Raw genomic sequence first — 18,994 nt, forward strand, 5'->3', positions numbered from 1 at the left:
CTCTCTCTCTCTCTCTCTCTCTCTCTCTCTGTCTCTCTCTCCGTTTCCCTGACTCTCTGCCTCTCCTCTCTCTCCAATGTGCCGTTTGTTGCAGGATTCGGAGAGAAAGGGCTTCATGAACAAGTTGTATGCCATTCAGGACGTGTGCATCAGTGTGCAGAACGCGCTGGATGATGTGGCCTCCTATGGCGAGAGGATAAAGAAGTGAGTGAGTCATAAGCTTTGCTCCTCTCCAGAGGATCAGTTTGAGGCGGTGCCAGGGTGCCATGGGTGCCCACGCTTCCCCTTGCCAGCTAGCACCACCACTATATACACTGTCTCACTGAGCGCTGTGACACCCAGACCTGAGAGACATACAAACACACACATCCTGTCTGTCTGTCTGTCTGTCTGTCTGTCTGTCTGTCTGCAGTGGTGTAACTAAGTACATCTACTCAAGTACTGTACTAAAGTACAATGTTTTGGTATTTTTACTTTACTGGAGCATTTCCATTTACTTCTACTCCACTACATCTCAGAGGCAAATATTGTACTTTTACTCCACTAACATTATTAGAAAACTTTAGTTACTAGTTACTTTGCAATTGTCAATTATTATATTATAAAACATACATTAACCACTTTATCCCTATTTTATACATAGGCTATTTTCAAACAATTGAGTACTTTAACTTTTGGTACATTTAGTATATTTTAATACCAATACATTTGTACTTGTGTACATTTTTTATTCCGGACTTTTACTTGTATCAAGTATTTCTACATTGCAGTATTGCTTTTTCCACCACTGTCACACCACTGTGCTAGGTGTTGTGCTGGCATATTTCCAACTTGTTGAACTTCGGATTTAAAAACTTTCCATGAGAATAAAGGGGCATACTGTACATGGGAATAAATGGGAATTAAGGATAATAGACTGGACACTTGGGGGTTATTCCTACTCTCTGTATTAACCTTGTTATTTACAGAGATTGCATACGATACAACATTTAGTTTTGCCATAAGCAGACATAAGTGTAACTGTATTATTGTGTATAGAAAACTAATCAAAACTAAGCCAAAACTAAGCCTTAAATAAAACTGCTAACATTGTTTTTGTCATTGTGTTTGCAGTGCATTTAACTGGACCGTGCCTTTCCTGAGCTGGCTGGCCATCGTGGGCCTGGGCGCGGCCACCATCGCTCTTTACTTCGTACCTCTACGATACATCGTGTTAATATGGGGTGAGTCTTTTTTTGGGGGCTTTATTTGGACAGTAGTAGAGAGAGACAGGAAACAGGTAGAGAGAGACACGCAGCAAGGGCCGTCGGGCTCGGGGATCGAACCCGCAACCGCATTAGAACCAATATGTGGTATGCGCCTTAGCCGCTAGGCGGTTGTTACCCCGGGTTTGGTTTTGTTCAGGTCAGAAAGTGTCCCTTAAATCTTGAAATGTTGAAACCTAGTGTCTGTCAACACATTGACAAATATATGTCGTTGCTGTTTTGAAACATTTTAACAACACAAATCTTGTATGGGGGGTCCCTGGCACAAAATATGTCCATATGGGGTCTGTGGCAAAATGCATAATTTGGGGGTTCTTGACATGAAAAAGTTTGAGAAACACTGCCTTACTGTTCTTACTACTCTTGCCGTCTGTCTCTCTCTCTCTCTCTCTCTCTCTCTCTCTCTCTCTCTCTCTCTCTCTCTCTCTCTCTCTCTCTCTCTCTCTCTCTCTCTCTCTGACACCCTCTCCTTGTCTGTCCATTTCTCTATCTTTCTCACTTTCTGTCTCTCTACCTGTCTCACTCCCTGTCTCTACCTGTCTCCCTCCCCGTCTCTCTCTCTCTCTCTCTCTCTCTCTCTCTCTCTCTCTCTCTCTCTCTCTCTCTCTCTCTCTCTCTCTCTCTCTCTCTCACTCCAGGAGTAAACAAGTTCACCAAGAAGCTACGAGACCCGTACACCATTGACAACAATGAGCTGCTAGACTTCCTGTCCAGAGTGCCCTCGGACGTACAAGTGGTCAGTGTCTCTGTCTTATCCCATGTACAGAAAATGGATATATTCATGTCATGTTTCAAAATGTAAATATAAATATCCTTTCATGTAAACCAGCGGTTCCCACACTTTTTATCCCAAGATGCTATTTTCACTACTTCTTAAACTTATTTAGATTTAGATTTATTTTATTTTATTCATGAAATACTTTTGAAATATGTCGGAATTCATTTAATTGATGAAAAGTTGTGATTTTTCTTTTTTGTTGAAACTTTTTTAAATCTTTTGAAATATAGCTATTATATGTTTAGTGTTTTTTTTAATGAAGGCACAAAAAAGGGGTCATTTACTCGCAACCCATAAAAATTAAAAAATATAATTTTGAGGGTTCAAATGGGGGATTAAAAAATAGAATATATGCTGTAAATGTGTGCTGTAATTTTGATTTTATACTACCTGTTTAGACAGAAAAAGCTGTGTGTGTGTGGGTGTGTGTGTGTGTGTGTGTGTGCGCGTGTGTGCGTGCGTGCGCTCAACCCCATCACGATGGCCCCGTGTACACGCAATGGGACTAGCAGCTAGCCCCTCAACGTTGTTATGTTCCGACTAATGCTCCGAAAATCCTGTCTTATGTTGTTCTTATTAATAGCTTCCTGATCTAATTCACTTCCCCACCACAGTTCTGGGGCTAGGTAATGAGATAACAAGGTTATGTGAGTTTAGTGCCTGGTTTTATGTGGGCTGATTGACTCCATACACTGTCACACGCACACGCACGCACACACACACACACGCACGCACGCACACGCACACGCAAACGCACACACACACACACATACACACACATAGCCGCACTCACGCACGCACATGTTTGTATTACTATACTTGTGAGGACGTCAACATTTTAAGACAGTGATTTTCAGAGGTGGACAAGTACTCGACCCCAGTGCTTAGATCACAGATACTCCTGGTCAAAGTTACTCCACCACAAGTAAAAGTAGCTTAGTCTAAATGTTAGTAAGACTAAAAAAGTCATTGCTTTTAAATATGCTCAAGTATTCAAAAGTACATGCTTTGAAAAATTAAAAGTACATATATTTTTTTAATACTTAAGGTACAAGTACTGTGAAAGTAAAAGTAGGAGTAAACAGAAGCCAGAAACACGGCTAGTGTGAGAGCAGAATTGTGGCCAATTGCATTTTAGGAAAAAAAAAAAAAAAAACAGCCAACCTAAAAGTACTCAGTACTTTACAGCCCTCCTAGAAATGTACTTGAGTAAAAGTAAAATATTTGTCTTGGAAATGTACTCAAGTAAGAGTAATAAGTAACAAAAAACATCTAATACTCAAGTAAAGTACAGATCCTCAGAATCTGTACTTAAGTACAGATTCATGACATTCATCAGATCGTTTGTCTAAAATGTCTAGAAATCTTTAGAAAAATGGCAGCATTGTGAGCTTGTAGATCGGCTTTTTTCAAATATCCAAAGGTTAAATAGGGCCGAAGTGGTTGATGTATGATATGTAATAATACGCAAAATCTACAAAGTAACTAGTAACTAAATTTTTTAAATAATTTTTGTGGAGTAAAAAGTCCAATATAAAAGAAAATCGAAAATCGTAAATGCTCCAGTAAAGTAAAAGTACCTGAAAATTGAACTTAACTGCAGTACACTACATGTACTTAGTTACTTTCCACCACTTTGGTCTTCACAAGTATAGTAAAATCCACACACACACACACACACACACACACACACACACACACACACACACACACACACACACACACACACACACACACACACACACACACACACACACACACACACACGCTCACTGTTAGCTGTGTTATTCATTAGGACAGGAGTGTAAAGCAACAGTTAAGCAGCCTCATGCCGCTTGCTTCTACATTAACCGTGAGATCAGATTAACTCTGTGGCTTAGGAGAGCATAGGCTCTTCGTTAGGTAAACCCTAGGTGTGCCGTGTGTGTGTGTGTGTGTGTGTGTGTGTGTGTGTGTGTGTGTGTGTGTGTGTGTGTGTGTGTGTGTGTGTGTGTGTGTGTGTGTGTGTGTGTGTGTGTGTGTGTGTGTGTGTGTGTGTGTGTGTGTGTGTGTGTGTGTGTGTGTGTGTGTGTGTGAGCTCTCCAATGTGCCGGACAAGGGGGCTGCTTAAAATGCAATAAGTGGCAGCTTGTGAAAGTTGTTGTGTTACCAGGCGTGGGTTTGTGTGTTGTTGTGTTACCAGACTACAGTGTTGTCCACTTGTGGTCGCTAAGCCACATTGTACAAAATGCAACACACACACATTGTAGCTGGCTGTACTTGAACCAGGGGCCCCTGATTCCGAACCAACGGCACACCGGTCCCGCCGACACACTTCGTCTTTGATCGCCCCGCTTTTGCCCGCGACCTCTTTCATCTTTACTGGGTCGTAATTCCCACTAGCCCCCACCCTCACCCACACCACCACCTTTACCTACCCCCCTACTCCCTCCACTCCCCCCCATCCCTGCTCCCTCGCTCCCTCCCTCCCTGCCCACCACATCCCCCGTGTGGTTTTATGGCCCTGTGCCTGTTCCGGGCCCCTGCATGCTACCTATAGCGGTAGCAGGGGCCCGGAACAGCGCAGGGCTCCTTGCTACAGCGGTAGCAGCCAGCCAGCCAGGCAGGTAGCCTCCATCAGCCCCAAATGAGCCCATGCAGGCCTGCAGCCCCCGCTCTGGTGAAACCAAGCCACCTTACACTATACAATACAAATTACAATTTGGGCATTTAGCAGATTGTCTTAATCCAGAGTAATTTAGTGTAGTGCCTCAGTAATCTAGGATCATAGGTAAACCATGTTTACCTATGACCATGTTTCTAAAATAGCCGATCTACAGTACAAGCTCAAATCGTGTCACAATGCAATGCTTTTTGCGCTTGCAGATTGTCTTGCAGATGGGCCATTTTTTTTAAATAGCCTTTTACATTTTTTAAGTATAAAATGGGGCTCAAGTGGTTAATGATCAATAATCGAACAGTCCATAATCCATAGTCCAATAACATGTTATATAATGATTCTGAAATGGTTCATTACGCTTGACTTTTTTTTTACTTTTTGCACTTTGACTTACTGTAAGGAAGATTACTGCTACTTTTCAGGATTCAAATTCAAAGACATCAAAAAGTAGCAGATCTACAAGCTGTAGTATGATTAAGTAGGGGCATTACATTTACGAGGAAAAACACAAAAACTTAAAACATGGAGATAAGAGGTTTCCGCCGCTGTTCCTCCACACACCTGGAGGCTGCAGGGGCCGGAGACCCAGAGAGAGAGAGAGGGGCCCCGGGCTGGCAGGTACCCGGCCTTTATGAGGCCCCTAATGAGGGCTCTATACTGGCTGGGGGGAGGGGGGGGGCAGACATAGCTGGAAGAGCTCCTGTAACAACTACTGTAACGCTACTGTAAAGTTGCTACTGTATGTTAATGTCCTTATCGCTGCAGCTGTTGGAAGGATGATTGTTGGCAGGTCTTAGTGACAGGTTTGCAGGTGTGTGTGTGTGTGTGTGTGTGTGTGTGTGTGTGTGTGTGTGTGTGTGTGTGTGTGTGTGTGTGTGTGTGTGTGTGTGTGTGTGTGTGTGGAGGTGTATAAGTATAGAGTGTGAAGGGATGGATGGGTTTGAGTGGGGATTTTCATAAATCGGGAGGAGAAAAAAATCTTCAGTGACACTCATTCTTATGGTCTTTTACCCGCCAGGAGCCTGAGTGACAACGATCTGAAAGTGTGTCGGTGTGAATATTTGGAGAATGTTCACCTATAATGACATGCCCCCAAATATTGGTACGGCAAGTTGAAAGTTGTTAAAAACATGGAAAACAAGTTAAAGACATTGAGAACATGTCCGAGTTGCATACCGGACGCTATATGTCATGTTCATTCCGTCCAGTGGTGTAAAGTAACTAAGTACATTTACTCAAGTACAATTTTGGAGTATTTTTTACTTTACTGGAGTATTTCCAGTTTTCAGTACTTACTTGTACTCCACTACATCTCAGAGGCAAATATTGTACTTACTTACTTACTTACTCCACTACAATTATTTGAAAACTTAAGTTACTAGTTACTTAGCCGATCTACAAGCTCACAATGTGTCGCGATGCGATGCATTGTGAGCTTGTAGATCTACTATTTTCAAAAGATTTTTGTACATTTTATACATTCGAAAATTACCTGACCAAGTACCTGACCAAGTGACAAAATTTGACGAATAGGGCTTGAGAATGGTGCGGGGGGGGGGGGGGGAAGGTAACTGACCAATTGGAAAAATATGACGGGTAAAAGGCATGAGAATGTATTGGAAAAAGTGCAGCACTAGGAGAAGAAAAAAGAAAAAAAAAACAAGTTCACGGCATTGAACAAACATATCTAAGAATATCACCAGAGAATAGAGGAAATAGAAATTGGGACTCGGGCTAAAACACATGCCACAAATAAAATAACTAAAAAACCTTTTTTCCCCCTGATCTACGTGTCTGCGTTCAGAGGTGAGTCCCGCGGGGAGCTAACTGTACCTCCGCCGCCAGGAGGACGTTTTTGTGCTAAAAACGGAGTTCCAGAACGTTCCGCTCCGTCGTGCGTCTCGCTCGCCTCGCCGCTGCCTCCGGTGGTGGGTTCACCCCCATCGCCATGCCTCCCGCCTGCCGTTCTGGGTCAGGTTTGCCCCGTGGGGGGAGACCGTCGGCCCCTAGAGGGGGGGGGGGCACAGAGCCGTGTCACGGTGGAGAGGTGCTAGGGTCCAAATGGAGCCACACACACACACACACACACACACACACACCTCCCCCCGCATCATCAGTGTGTGTGTGTGTGTGTGTGTGTGTGTGTGTGTGTCCACGGCACCCACTGGCAGCCCGCTCAGGGGGCACGCTATCGCTGACACTGTAGATGACTAATGTAATGCTATTTCAGGGCCCTGGTGTGACCTAACACACACACACGCCTGTTTCCCAGCGGTGTGTGTGTGTGTGTGTGTGTGTGTGTGTGTGTGTGTGTGTGTGTGTGTGTGTGTGTGTGTGTGTGTGTGTGTGTGTGTGTGTGTGTGTGTGTGTGTGTGTGTGTGTGTGTGTGTGTGTGTGTGTGTGAGGTGTGTGTGTGAGGTGTGTGTGTGTGCGTGCGTGCGTGCGTGCGTGAGGTGTGCCGGGGCAAGGCGAGTGTTCCGCGTGGTTTGGAGGTGCTTCGTAGGAGCCAGAACTGATGAGGTTCTAATGACTTTATATACAAAGGGCAGCCATGCTGCACCACAGTCCATCATGCGCTCCGTACTGCTGCTCTGCTGCCCAGACCCACTGTGTCACTGTGTGGAACCACTGTTGGACCCTCGCCATTTCCCCCCCCACCCCCCCACCACCATGCTGTAATGCGCCGGTTCTCAAAGTGTCTGTGTGTGTGGGGGGGGGGCGGGGGGGACATTGAGGGGGGTTTCAGGGAGCACCAAGCAAGATGATCTATTCACATCATAATGTGTAAGCGCTTGTCTTAACCCATTAAGAGCGGGGTAAGACAAATGCCATGTATTTGGCCGCGGACCCTCCCATCTGAAAATGTTTTGTTGCCGGGGACCCTCTCAGAAGAGAAGATTTGTGATAAAACATTCTAAATGATTAAAAAACTTTCAAACATTTTCAAGATTTTTCAAAAAATAATGTTACAAAATAGCAGATGCAAAAAAAAACATGACATTTTTGATCATTGTTCTAAACCACTGTTGATGTTGCTATGTGTATACATAATTATATATTATCTCCAGCTATACAGTAAAGACAGTAGAACTGTTAATCTAATAATATCCTCTCTTATTGGGGTCCCTGGCACAAAATCTTTTCAAACGTGGGTGGGTTCTGTTGGGCCTTATACATATTAATGTTGTGGTCCTTGACATGAAAATGTTTGTGAACCACTGCTGTAACTGCTATTTTATAATTTTTTGGCCTTCTCTCTCAGTAACCTCGGGAGTGGGGGGGGGCGGTCGGGCCCTCTGCCACAAGGCAGCCACCTGGGTCTCCCTTCCGATCCCTTCATCAATGTTTAACAGAAGCCCCCTGTCAGAGAGCGGGGGCCCCTTGTAAACCCCTTGCTCTCCAGCTCCCTGACACCGGCGGGGCCCCTAGTACTCTACTACTACGAGCACCGTCGAGCCCCTCAGTGTGTTTTTTTTTTTTTTTTTAAGAGCCAAACTCCGTAGCGGGTGTGCTGGCTAATGGCACACAGTCAGAGAGACAAGTACACGGACACGTACAGTTACCTGTTTTACCAGCTGGTCAGTTTTCCTAAGTCTTTATGATCCCCATAAACCCTAATGTTAATGACTGGTCTGTGTGCGTGTGCGCGCGCGTGTGTATGTGTGTGTGTGGGCGTGCGTGTGAGTGTGAGTGTGATAGCTGTAGCCCACTTGTGATAGTGGTTTTACACCGAGGGGTATATCATCGCTCACAGGGCAGAAACCTCTTATCTCCATGTGTTTTAACTTTTGGTGTTTTTTTTCGTAAATTGAAGGGATAGTTCACCCCCAAAATGACTTATTTTCCTATCGATTAGTCATCCCATGGAGACTTGAATTTGTGGATATTTGTTTTGTTTTTGTCGCATTCCTGAGCCAATCATTTGATTTGGTTCCGGTAGGAGACACTGAGAGTCTCCTTTGTGTCTCCTACCGGAATCGCTGCCTTACCGGTCCGCTAGTCATCAAGTTATTGGCTTAGGAATGCCACAAAAACAAAACAAAATCCATGAATTCAAGTCTCCGTGGGGTGACTAATCGATAGAAAACAAGTCATTTTGGGGGTGAACTATCCCTCTAATTCACAAAAAGAAAACACAAAAAAGTTAAAACATGGAGATATATGGGGTTTCTGCGACACGTTTTGAGCTTGTAGATCTGCTACTTTAGCTGTTTTTGAATCCTGAAAAGTAACAGTTTTTTGGACTTGTGAGGTTTCCACCCGACAGACACGATATGCTATCTTTACGGTGCTGGTTGGTGGGGTAATCCTTCATGTCCCCCCCCCTGTTTAAACGAGGCCAAAACGGAGCGTCATTACAAGCGCGCTAAGTATTCCCTACCTGGCGTTTTTCGGGACATGTCGATGTGCTAGCATGTTTTACGACGCCATTAGCCGGCGTGAAGCTAGGGGGACTGCATAAGTAGGGCCAAGGCAATTAGCATGCCAAGTGGGCCTTTATGGTGGGGTGGTAAAGTAGCAAGTTCAACACCCTCCTCCTTTTTTCCGGTTACGAAAATAGACATAGATTCCAATTTGGCCGAGGTTGGCTAATGGACATCAGGGAGCTGGGGGGTGGGGTGGGGGAGGAGGTTCACTTTTCGAGTGCCCGTTTTTACATCGAGGACGCAGGGCTCTGATCGGACACTAGAGGGGTCGGAAAAGGTCAAAGGCGGGCAGGGTAGTTAGAGGTTGAAACTTTGCCAGACGCCATCACTCACCTCATCCCTCTCTTAATGTGAAGACAGTGCCCGCCCCCCTCTCCTCTTCCTCCCTCCCTCCTTTTGTCCTTCCCTCCCCTCTCCTCTCGCTGCTCTTGTGACAAATTTAAACATTTCACTGCGAGCGGCCAATTAGTCACCATTCAGCAGTGCACCGCAGCAGCACCAGGCACAGCAAACTAACGGTTGGGGGAAAAAAACTTTTTTTCCGCACTACGTCGTGGGTTTTTCTATCTGCTCTGTTTTGCAGCTTATGTCACCTTGACATGCTTTTTCTCTCTCCCCAACAAGAGACATGAGTGCTGAATACTTCGATCTGTGTGTGTGCGTGTGTGTGAGTGTGTGTGTGTGTGTGCGTGTGTGTGTGTGTGTGTGTGTGCGTGCGTGCGTGTGTGTGTGTGTGTGTGTGTGTGTGTGTGTTTAATAACCCTTACTCTAGGTTAGGCGTCACACCACAAGATGAAACCAGCAGCTAGGGGTTTTGTGCCTTCCTCTCGCACAGAGCCTGAAACAGAATAGTGTAGTATCATTAAAATGATGCTCTCTGCGTTTTCCCTGACGCCAACGTTTATTTATTCACTTGTTTGCCTTTTTCTTGCTCCTCGTCGTCGCAACCTCTTCTCTCTCTCTTGGGCCCTGTCTGTCTGTCTGTCTGTCTGTCTGACTGTCTGTCTGTCTGTCTGTCTGTCTGTCTGTCTGTCTGTCTGTCTGTCTGTCTGTCTGTCTGCCGTGAAGACTTATTGTCAAAGGTTGTCTGAGGAATGTGGGGTGACAGAGAGAGTCCTGGGACATTTCCCCGTCCGGTGTCCGTAAGAAACTGCTAAATCATCATCATCATCAGAGAGGCTCTGAGGAGCAGCTCTTGAGCAGGGCAGGGACTTTAACCAACGCCTCTCATCTCCTGTCAATGAGGTCTTTAAAGGGAAAGTTCACCCGGAAGCTTAAAGGGATAGTTCACCCCCAAAATGATTTTTTTTCTATCGATTAGTCACCCTATGGAGACTCGAATTCATGGATATTATTTTGTTTTTGTCGCATTCCTAAGCCAATAATTTGATGACCTACTGTGTCTCCTACCGGAACCACTGCCGGTCATCATATTATTTGCTTAGGAATGTGACAAAAACAAAAACATATCCATGAATTCAAATCTCCATGGGGTGACTAATCGATAGAAAAAAAATCTTTTTGGGGGTGAACTATCCCTTTAAGCTTCCGGACTCTCTGTACCGTGGCAAACAGCTCATGAAGCTCTCGCCCCACACACCCACCAACATGTTATCCTCTCACCGTCTTACACTTTCTTTCATTTTCCTAACGTCCCACTTTCTCCTCGCCTCTCCAGATTCCCGTTCTTTTTTTTTTGTATTTATTTGTTTAGTTTTTAGTTTTTTACTTTAACTAGCTTTTGCTGTACTCTCATTTTTGAGTACCCTTAACAGAGTGTGTATTGCATGTGTGTGTGTGTGTGTGTGTGTGTGTGTGTGTGTGTGTGTGTGTGTGTGTGTGTGTGTGTGTGTGTGTGTGTGTGTGTGTGTGTGTGTGTGTGTGTGTGTGTGTGTGTGTGTGCGCGTCCGTGTGCGTCCGTGTGCGCGTGTGTGTGTTATTAGGCGGGGGGGGTGAGCCAAGGGTATAGCGCCTAGGCAGGCCTGTCACCCGGAAGGTGGAGTTTGAAGTGGTGACGGTGCTTAGCCGACATATCTCTCGCCTGGCAGCACAAAGAATCCATCGTTTGATTGAGCTATTGTTGTTCTCCCCCCCACCCCCTCCCCTTCCTCTTTCTTTTGTTCCATGATCCCCGTTCCCCCTCCGCTCTGTACGAGAAAAGAAAACAAACAAAACTACTTTCTCCACACATGCAAACTTTATTTATTTTTTCTCTGTGCATGTATACAGTACCTACAAAGAAAATATGTTTTGTGTTTTTTTTGGTCCGGATATAAATGTCAAGGCAGGTTTAAATTGCTGTCGTCTTTTTTTGCTGTTATAGCTGTTTGGCCCTGTAATAATAACGGTGCGCCGCGCAAAACAGTGAACCCATATACATTATGGATGCAACGATGCCTGTTCCAGTTTTTGGATCCAACTTGGGCTCTCTAACTTTAGCTCTAACTAAAGTGATGAACTGTAAGCGAAGAAGAGCAAAGTTGTACCGTATACGTGAAAGTAAGTGGATGGTTGTTAGTGAGTGTTGTGGTATACTGCGGTACGTTGGTACGCTCGCCTCTCACCTACGCATCGGGGTGACTGCACACTCTTTGTGAGTGTCACCTACACCTACAGCGTGACATTACCTAAAAACACGAGTCGTGCATCTGGCTGTCTAGTTTAGTCTGCTGTTTGAAAGAGTGTTGGAATACCACAGCGACTTGTCCTCCACTAACCCATTCAATCCGGGAACGCATCTCTGTCATTTTAGATTTCTTTGGCTATTCAAAAATTGCTGATAAACAAGCTCATACTGTAGCTTGTAGATCTGCACTTTTTTTTTTAATCGTGGAAAATGTGTGCAAATCTTTGAATATATATATTTTTAAGCGAACATTTGTAAAATCTTTTGTTCCAGGGACCCCCCAGCAGCAAAAATTTGATTTAAAAAAGTTCGCTTTAAAATATATATATTCAAAGATTTGCACAAATTTTCCAGATAAAAAAAAAATAGCAGATCTACAAGCTCATAGCGCGGCACTCGTGAGCTTGTATATCTGCTATTTTTTAATAGCCAAAAAAAAAACTAAAATGACAGAGATGTGTTCCCGGGTTGAATGGGCTAACGAGCGAGGTGTGCTGGTGTGTCTGTGTGTACTTTGTAGGATTTGTCCCGGGATGTGAGCATTCGTTCATTGCTTTGCGTCGGGGTTTTCATTGCAGCAACTTGCCCAAAAGCGCAATTCCTTGTGCATATAAGCCCAGCCATGCTTCTTTGGGAATAACATTTTCTGCTGATTCCGATTCTGTGGTGGTGGTTTTTGGCCGCGAGCAGCCAGATAATTGTCTTCTTGTAACGAGGGCTGTAAACATTTTCTCTCCATCTGTGTGATGTGCTTTCACTCACCTTGTCGTTTCGTGAGTGAATGAAACCGTTCATCCGTCCACACTCCGTTGGTGCGTTCGACTCAGCCATCGCGGGTGATCTCCATCTTATGTGGGCATTGTGCCAGGGCTGTCACGGTCCCCTAAACGCACACAATGAAACGCACACGCGTAGACACACACACCCACCAGGCACGTGCAGGAACAAGAGCTCCTACACGCACGCACGCACACGCACATGCAGATGGGGCCATATATCTTTGCTGTCGGGAAGAAACATTGTATCGCTTTATGACAGTATCGTGCACAAATAGCTGATATACATACAAGCTTGTGGATCTAGTACTTTTGTGTGACACTGTAGTGTGATCAAGTTGGGCGTACCTTTTCAAAATTGACCTCAAACTTGGCATGTGTCCCGGTCGAAGACGGGGACGGGGGGGGGGGGGGTTCTGAGGTTTCTGCCCGACAGCAACGATATAAACAATCTCTGCTTTAGTAGGACGGGTTGTAAAAGGATCCACACCCAGACCCAGACCAAGAACAGTTTGTCATCACCCTCTGTCCCCTCTGTCCACTGCTCTCTTCCTCACTTGTTTCTCCCAATCGCTTCTCATCTTCCTTTATTTTCTCCAATGATTTAATCTGCCCTTTCCTCTCTCTATCTCTCTCTCTCTCTCTCTCTCTCTCTCTCTCTCTCTCTCTCTCTCTTTCAGTGGTGAAAAGTAACTAAGTCACAACTTAACGCGTGGTGAGCTTGTCAATCGGCTATTTTATTGCAAAAGCTTTCCTCACAATACGGATGCTGGTGTTTTAGTGGTTTAAGTAAAAAAATCTGAGTACTTCTTCCTCTCTCTCTCTCTCTCTCTCTCTCTCTCTCTCTCTCTCTCTCTCTCTCTCTCATTGAATTCTCACACTCATTGTCAACCTGCATGGTGTCAGCTGGTTGCTGTGTTTGCACAGCTGTGAACGGATGCCATATTCAGTCATATGTTAGTTTGCCTTCGTGAAGCCCAGGGCTGCAGGCAGGGGGACGGTGAGAGTGTTGAACCCTGAGTCACTGGTAGTGTTGTTCACCAGCCTCCTGAGTCACCTTTATGGGACACTGGTGGCGACCGCCCAGAGAGAGAGGCTCAAATAATCCCTGCTGTGTGGATGTGGATGGGTATGGACTTTTAATGGTACGCAGGGATAGGGCTACGCCAGTGTGTGTGTGTGCGCGCGTGTGTGTGTGCGTGCGTGCGTGCGTGCGTGCGTGCGTGCGTGCGTGCGTGCGTGCGTGCGTGTGTGTGTGTGTGTGTGTGTGTGTGTGTGTGTGTGTGTGTGTGTGTGTGTGTGCATGTGTTTGTTGAGCTACCGGGGATTGTGCCACTCTGGCTTGAAGCATTGGTAACCGGTGGAAGATGGATGATGAAGGCTCTCTCTCTCTGTATGTCTGTCTCTCAGCTGGCGTTGAGAGACATCACTGCTCAACAGACAGACAGACAGACAGACAGACAGATAGATAGACCACACAGACAGACACACCACAGACCACGCGGATTGACGATCAGTTTGTTGCCTCTCTGGAGTATCACAGAGAGAGATCAGACAGACAGACAGACAGACATGAGACTGGGCCTTTGGTGCTGTGACTGACTGGCTTTTCTTTATTATTATTCTGATTGAGGGGCTAGTGCTTGGCAGTGACTAGTCTGTCTTGTGTCTATATCTACTGTAGGCTAGCGGCTGTGTGTGTGTGTGTGTGTGTGTGTGTGTGTGTGTGTGTGTGTGTGTGTGTGTGTGTGTGTGTGTGTGTGTGTGTGTGTGTGTGTGTGTGTGTGTGTGTGTGTGTGTGTGTGTGTGTGTGTGTGTGTGTGTGTGTATGTATGTGTGTGTACTTCTATCAATGTACTTGTGAGGGCCAAATGTCCCTACACTGTTTATTTCTCGAGAAATAAAGAAGACCTTGTGAGGACAATAATAACTAGTCGTCTCAAGAGAAATTGATGTTTTATAGGAAAACAATATTTAGTTGTGATTTAGATGTAGTTGTGTATGAGCGGCCATCACTGGAGAGAGAGCAGTTTCATTGGGGATTCTGTCTAGACTCTGTTCTCCATCATAACAAAATGCAGCCCGTTCTGTTGGGGGGGAAATGCTGTTCAACACAAAGACACTTTCAAGTGTTTGGTGTTGGATACTATAGTCATGCAATCTTCACTGACTTATTCACTGACGTATTGGTTTTATGTTTTGTGCTCCCGGGATGTTCCATGACTGGAAGAATCATAGAAATGCAACCTTTTGCCTCCAGATGACATTGCCTATATGCAGAGCTTGGTCTTGTAGTTTGCTGTGTAAGTAGGGGACTCCCTCTTTCTTTGGTGTTTCGCCCAGGTGACCCAAAAGAGAAACTTGATATCTTCCCGGTACCCAAACCAGTGAAAATAGCCAATCTGCAAGCTCACAACGCGTTTTAATGTATTTTTGTATGGAATTTAGATTTTTTTATGAATTGTTGGAGAACATTTTTTATTGAAAATCTTAGAAAGAGATCACTCTAAGCACTTTTCCACAGTTGTTCTGGAGTTTGGCCTTCAATACGAAAACAAGACATTTACAGTACATACAATGTCAGGATGTGGGGGGGGGGGGATTCTATTGATTAGTTAGAAATATAATCCCACATATTAACAACTTGAACCATAACATCCCTATATGGGCGTGAGTTTTTAGATTTGGTATAGAGGGGGAAAATGGAGGGAAATAAATATTTGGGGTCTCATCCGGGATCTGAAAGAGGAGATCAGATAGTTGGGGATGCCAGTCAACGTAGTATACAGGGTTTAAGTGTTTAAGACAGGCTTCCAGGTTGACGAGACAAAGAGCTTATTTTCAAACCAAACAAACAAACAGACATCGCTCTGGTCTCCTTCATGATGCCGCTCTCCTCTCCGCAGAGAGCCAGGCTGCCATTTTGGTGTTGAAAGGGTTAAAGCTGTTTTCCACCTTCTGTCTCCCTGAGACCACTCTGTAGTCTTTCCAAGATTTCCCATGAGCCTTTGCCCTGTTCTCTGTTTGTTTGTGTGATCCTTTCCCCCCCTGGCCGCTCCTCTGCAGCTGTGTGTGTGTGTGTGTGTGTGTGTGTGTGTGTGTGTGTGTGTGTGTGTGTGTGTGTGTGTGTGTGTGTGTGTGTGTGTGTGTGTGTGTGTGTGTGTGTGTGTGTGTGTGTGTGTGTGTGTGTGTGTGTGTGTGTGTGTGTGTGTGTGTGTGCGCGCGTATAAGCAATGTGAACACACAGATGTGTATTGCCTTGCATACGTACGAGTGTACATATCTCTTATGTGTTACGTGAGTCCACTATTGACACACGTGCGTGCGCAGACACACACACACACGTACATGTGTGTGTGTGTATTTGTGTGCGTTTGCGTGTAATCAGTGTATAATCCCCTCCCCGAGGCCACGGTTCCACACAGCTGGACACCGAGGCTCTCTGGAGCTGTGTGTGTGTGTGTGTGTGTGTGTGTGTGTGTGTGTGTGTGTGTGTGTGTGTGTGTGTGTGTGTGTGTGTGCGTGTGCGGGGCTCTCTGGAGGGTTCAGCGTTTCTATTCCAGCATCCTCTGCTCTCTCCACCTGACCTGTGTGTGTGTGTGTGTGTGTGTGTGTGTAGTGTGTACGTGCATTGCTATACTTGCGAGGGACAAAATGTAATGGTCCCACAAGTATAGTGCATGGTTCAATTTCCAAAATAGACATGTTTGTGAGGAGAATTTTCCTGGGTCCTCCTCACAAGAGAAATGGTTGTTTTATGGTTAATAAAGATTTTTGGGGGAAAAAGAAGATTCAGGTTAGGATTAAACATTTAGAGGTCAGTTTTAGGGGGGTTAGTGTGGGAGTTTTTATGCCTGATTTACAGTATACTTAGTTTGCGTGGCCACATGTCCTGCCCCGAAAATAGTAGATCTACAAGCACACAACACGTCGCAGCGCGGCACGTTGTGAGCTTGTAGATCTACTATTTCCGACTTTTGGGGTCAGGGTAAAACAAATAGTACAACAAACAGTAGAAAATCGTAGAAATGGCATCCTAAAATATTGGTGTCCTCACAAATATTGTAATACACACGTGTGTGCGTGTGTGTGTGTGCGCGTGTGCGTGTGCGTGTGCGTGTGTGCGTGTGTGCGTGTGTGCGTGCGTGCGTGCGTGTGTGCGTGTGTGTGTGTGTGTGTGTGTGTTTTAACAGGTGCAGTACCGAGAGCTGAAACAAGATCCCAATCCCAGTCCAAATAAAAGGAAGAAAAACACCCTGGGGTAGTATAGAGGACTGCACCCACCAACTCCTCTCCTCTCCTCTTCCTCTCTTCTTCCTCTCCTCTTTTATTCTCTCGTTCTTATCGCCGGACAACAGAGGACAAAGAGCATGAACGCTGGTCTGAGACCAGCTTTTTGGTTATCAACCTGTTTCTCTTTCTATTTATATCTCTTTCGTCTGTATTTATTTATTTATATTTTTTTTATTAATTTATACTGGATGTACAGTGCTGCAGACTGCTGAAGTGTAATTATTGTAACAAAAAGAAAAAGGGGGGGTGGGGGAAAGAGAATGAGAATTATGTTGTTGTTGTCATCATTCAGAATATTATCTCTGTCGGGTGGAATGTCCAAAACTGTAACTTTTTCAGGATTCAGATTCTAAAATGGCAAAAGTAGCAGATCTACGAAAAAACACAAAAAGTTATAATATGGAGATAAGAGGTTTCTGCCCGACAGCAACGATTATGCTTTTGATTTATTTTAATGGCGGGCGGGAAGGTGAGATGGATGGATGGATGGATGGAAGACGTAAACCTTTTTTTTTACTGCGTCGTGAGCTTGTAGGCTGGCTATTTTTCACGCGCGACAACGATGAATCGAGTTTGAGTTCTTCGTTGTGAGAGATGCGAGGGTTTCTTTACAGAACATCCCCCACTGGCCACTGATTAACCAGAACACACATCGACCACACCCACGTCTGTCAAACAGACCAGCCTTAAGTACAGTTATTTCGTCGATGTCGGGTGAAAACCTCATATCTCCAAAACCAATATTTTTTTTTAAATTATTATAATTCTTTTAAATAACAATGAAAATAGCAGATCTGCTAATTTCACTACTTTTGTGCGACACTCTTGTTTGATGAAGTATAGGGCATTAATTTATGAAAGAAAATGATAAATGTTTTTCTAAACATGGAGATACGAGGATTCTGCCCGACAATGATTCATACTCCATACTGTCTTGTTGTTGCTGACAACAGCTGATCTACGAGCTAACAACGCAGAGTTGTTTTTTTTTTTTCTTCTGCAAGCTACACCTGTTCTACATAGAATAAATTAGTTTAGTATTATATATAGTAATAATAAAACAATATGTTTTACATTCTTGTTGTTTTTCCCCTCTCGGGCGTGGAAATTATGTCGTATTCCCTGGCAAGTCGTGCTGGGTTCCATTTCCAGTTCAGCCCGGGCCCCAGCTGATTAGCAATTAGCCTGCGTTAGCCTCCAGATATGATTAAACACAGCACTGCACTGAGAGAGATACCTAACCTATTTCCAAATCTTTTTCACTTCATTGTTTTTTAGCTCAATAGCAGCCTTGTTCTTCCATTATTATAGTTTTTCTTTTCTTTTTTGGGGTGTGTACGATAACTTTGCTGTCAACACAACGACACAATCAAACTGTTGGACACACAAGCATGAGTCTAGGGGCTTTCCAAGACAACATTTGGGGGGCTAGGGTTACATAAACATAATCATCAGGCATAATCACTGGAGGGGAGGAACAGAGGACATCCTGGTGGTACGTACTAGCACAACAACACACAGCTGGTGTCACCACGACGCACCAGAGCCTCTCGTGATTAGCCTACTAAAACGCTACAGATGAATGTAGTGTAGTTTTAGCCACTTTTAACCACTTAACCCATTTAGACCTGAGGCTGATTCTAAAAACGCTTATCTGAAAAACTTCAAATATTTCTTAAAAAATGTCCAACAAATGTATGTTGCTATATACTGTTTATAGCAACAACTACCCCTAAAGGGGATCCCGGATTGAAAGGTATAGTTACGTATAGGGCAGTGTTGATTCCGTCGACTAAAACTATGACGAAAACATTTCTTTGACTTTTTTCACTGAGGAAAACTAAATACAAACTAAATAGAAACTAAGCTATGATGACTAAAACTAAGACTAAATATATTGACAATTTTCGTCAACAAATTAAAACTAGACTATAATGTTAGTGAGGGACTAGTGGAGAAGAGATCCAGTAGAACTAAAAGACAAGTCATTTTATTTTTGGTTGCGCTCGGGTGTTGCGCTCTGAAAATAGCAGATCTACAAGCTCACAACGCGTCGTGCTGCGACGCGTTGTGAGCTTGTAGATCAGCTATTTTCAACATGCAACCAACTGTAAAATCTGCCATTACGACGCCATTCTGAACTAAAGGTAATCAAACAACAAGATAAACA

At 44.5% G+C, this 18,994-nt stretch overlaps 1 protein-coding gene across 1 annotated transcript in view; it reads left to right on the forward strand.

Moving 5' to 3' along the window:
• mctp1a (multiple C2 domains, transmembrane 1a) overlaps positions 1-17,036 on the forward strand; it is a 296,725-nt gene extending 279,689 nt beyond the window's left edge. Inside the window, exons 17-20 of the mRNA XM_080433064.1 lie at positions 95-204; positions 1,114-1,223; positions 1,904-2,001; positions 16,725-17,036. Of these exons, the coding sequence (XP_080289190.1) occupies positions 95-204; positions 1,114-1,223; positions 1,904-2,001; positions 16,725-16,796 (390 nt within the window). The 3' untranslated portion in view covers positions 16,797-17,036. The remainder of the gene's footprint in view (positions 1-94; positions 205-1,113; positions 1,224-1,903; positions 2,002-16,724) is intronic.
• The last annotated feature ends 1,958 nt before the right edge of the window (positions 17,037-18,994 follow it).

This window comes from Gymnoscopelus braueri (assembly GCF_963280865.1).
Source record: "Gymnoscopelus braueri genome assembly, chromosome: 7".
Lineage (NCBI taxonomy): Eukaryota > Metazoa > Chordata > Actinopteri > Myctophiformes > Myctophidae > Gymnoscopelus > Gymnoscopelus braueri.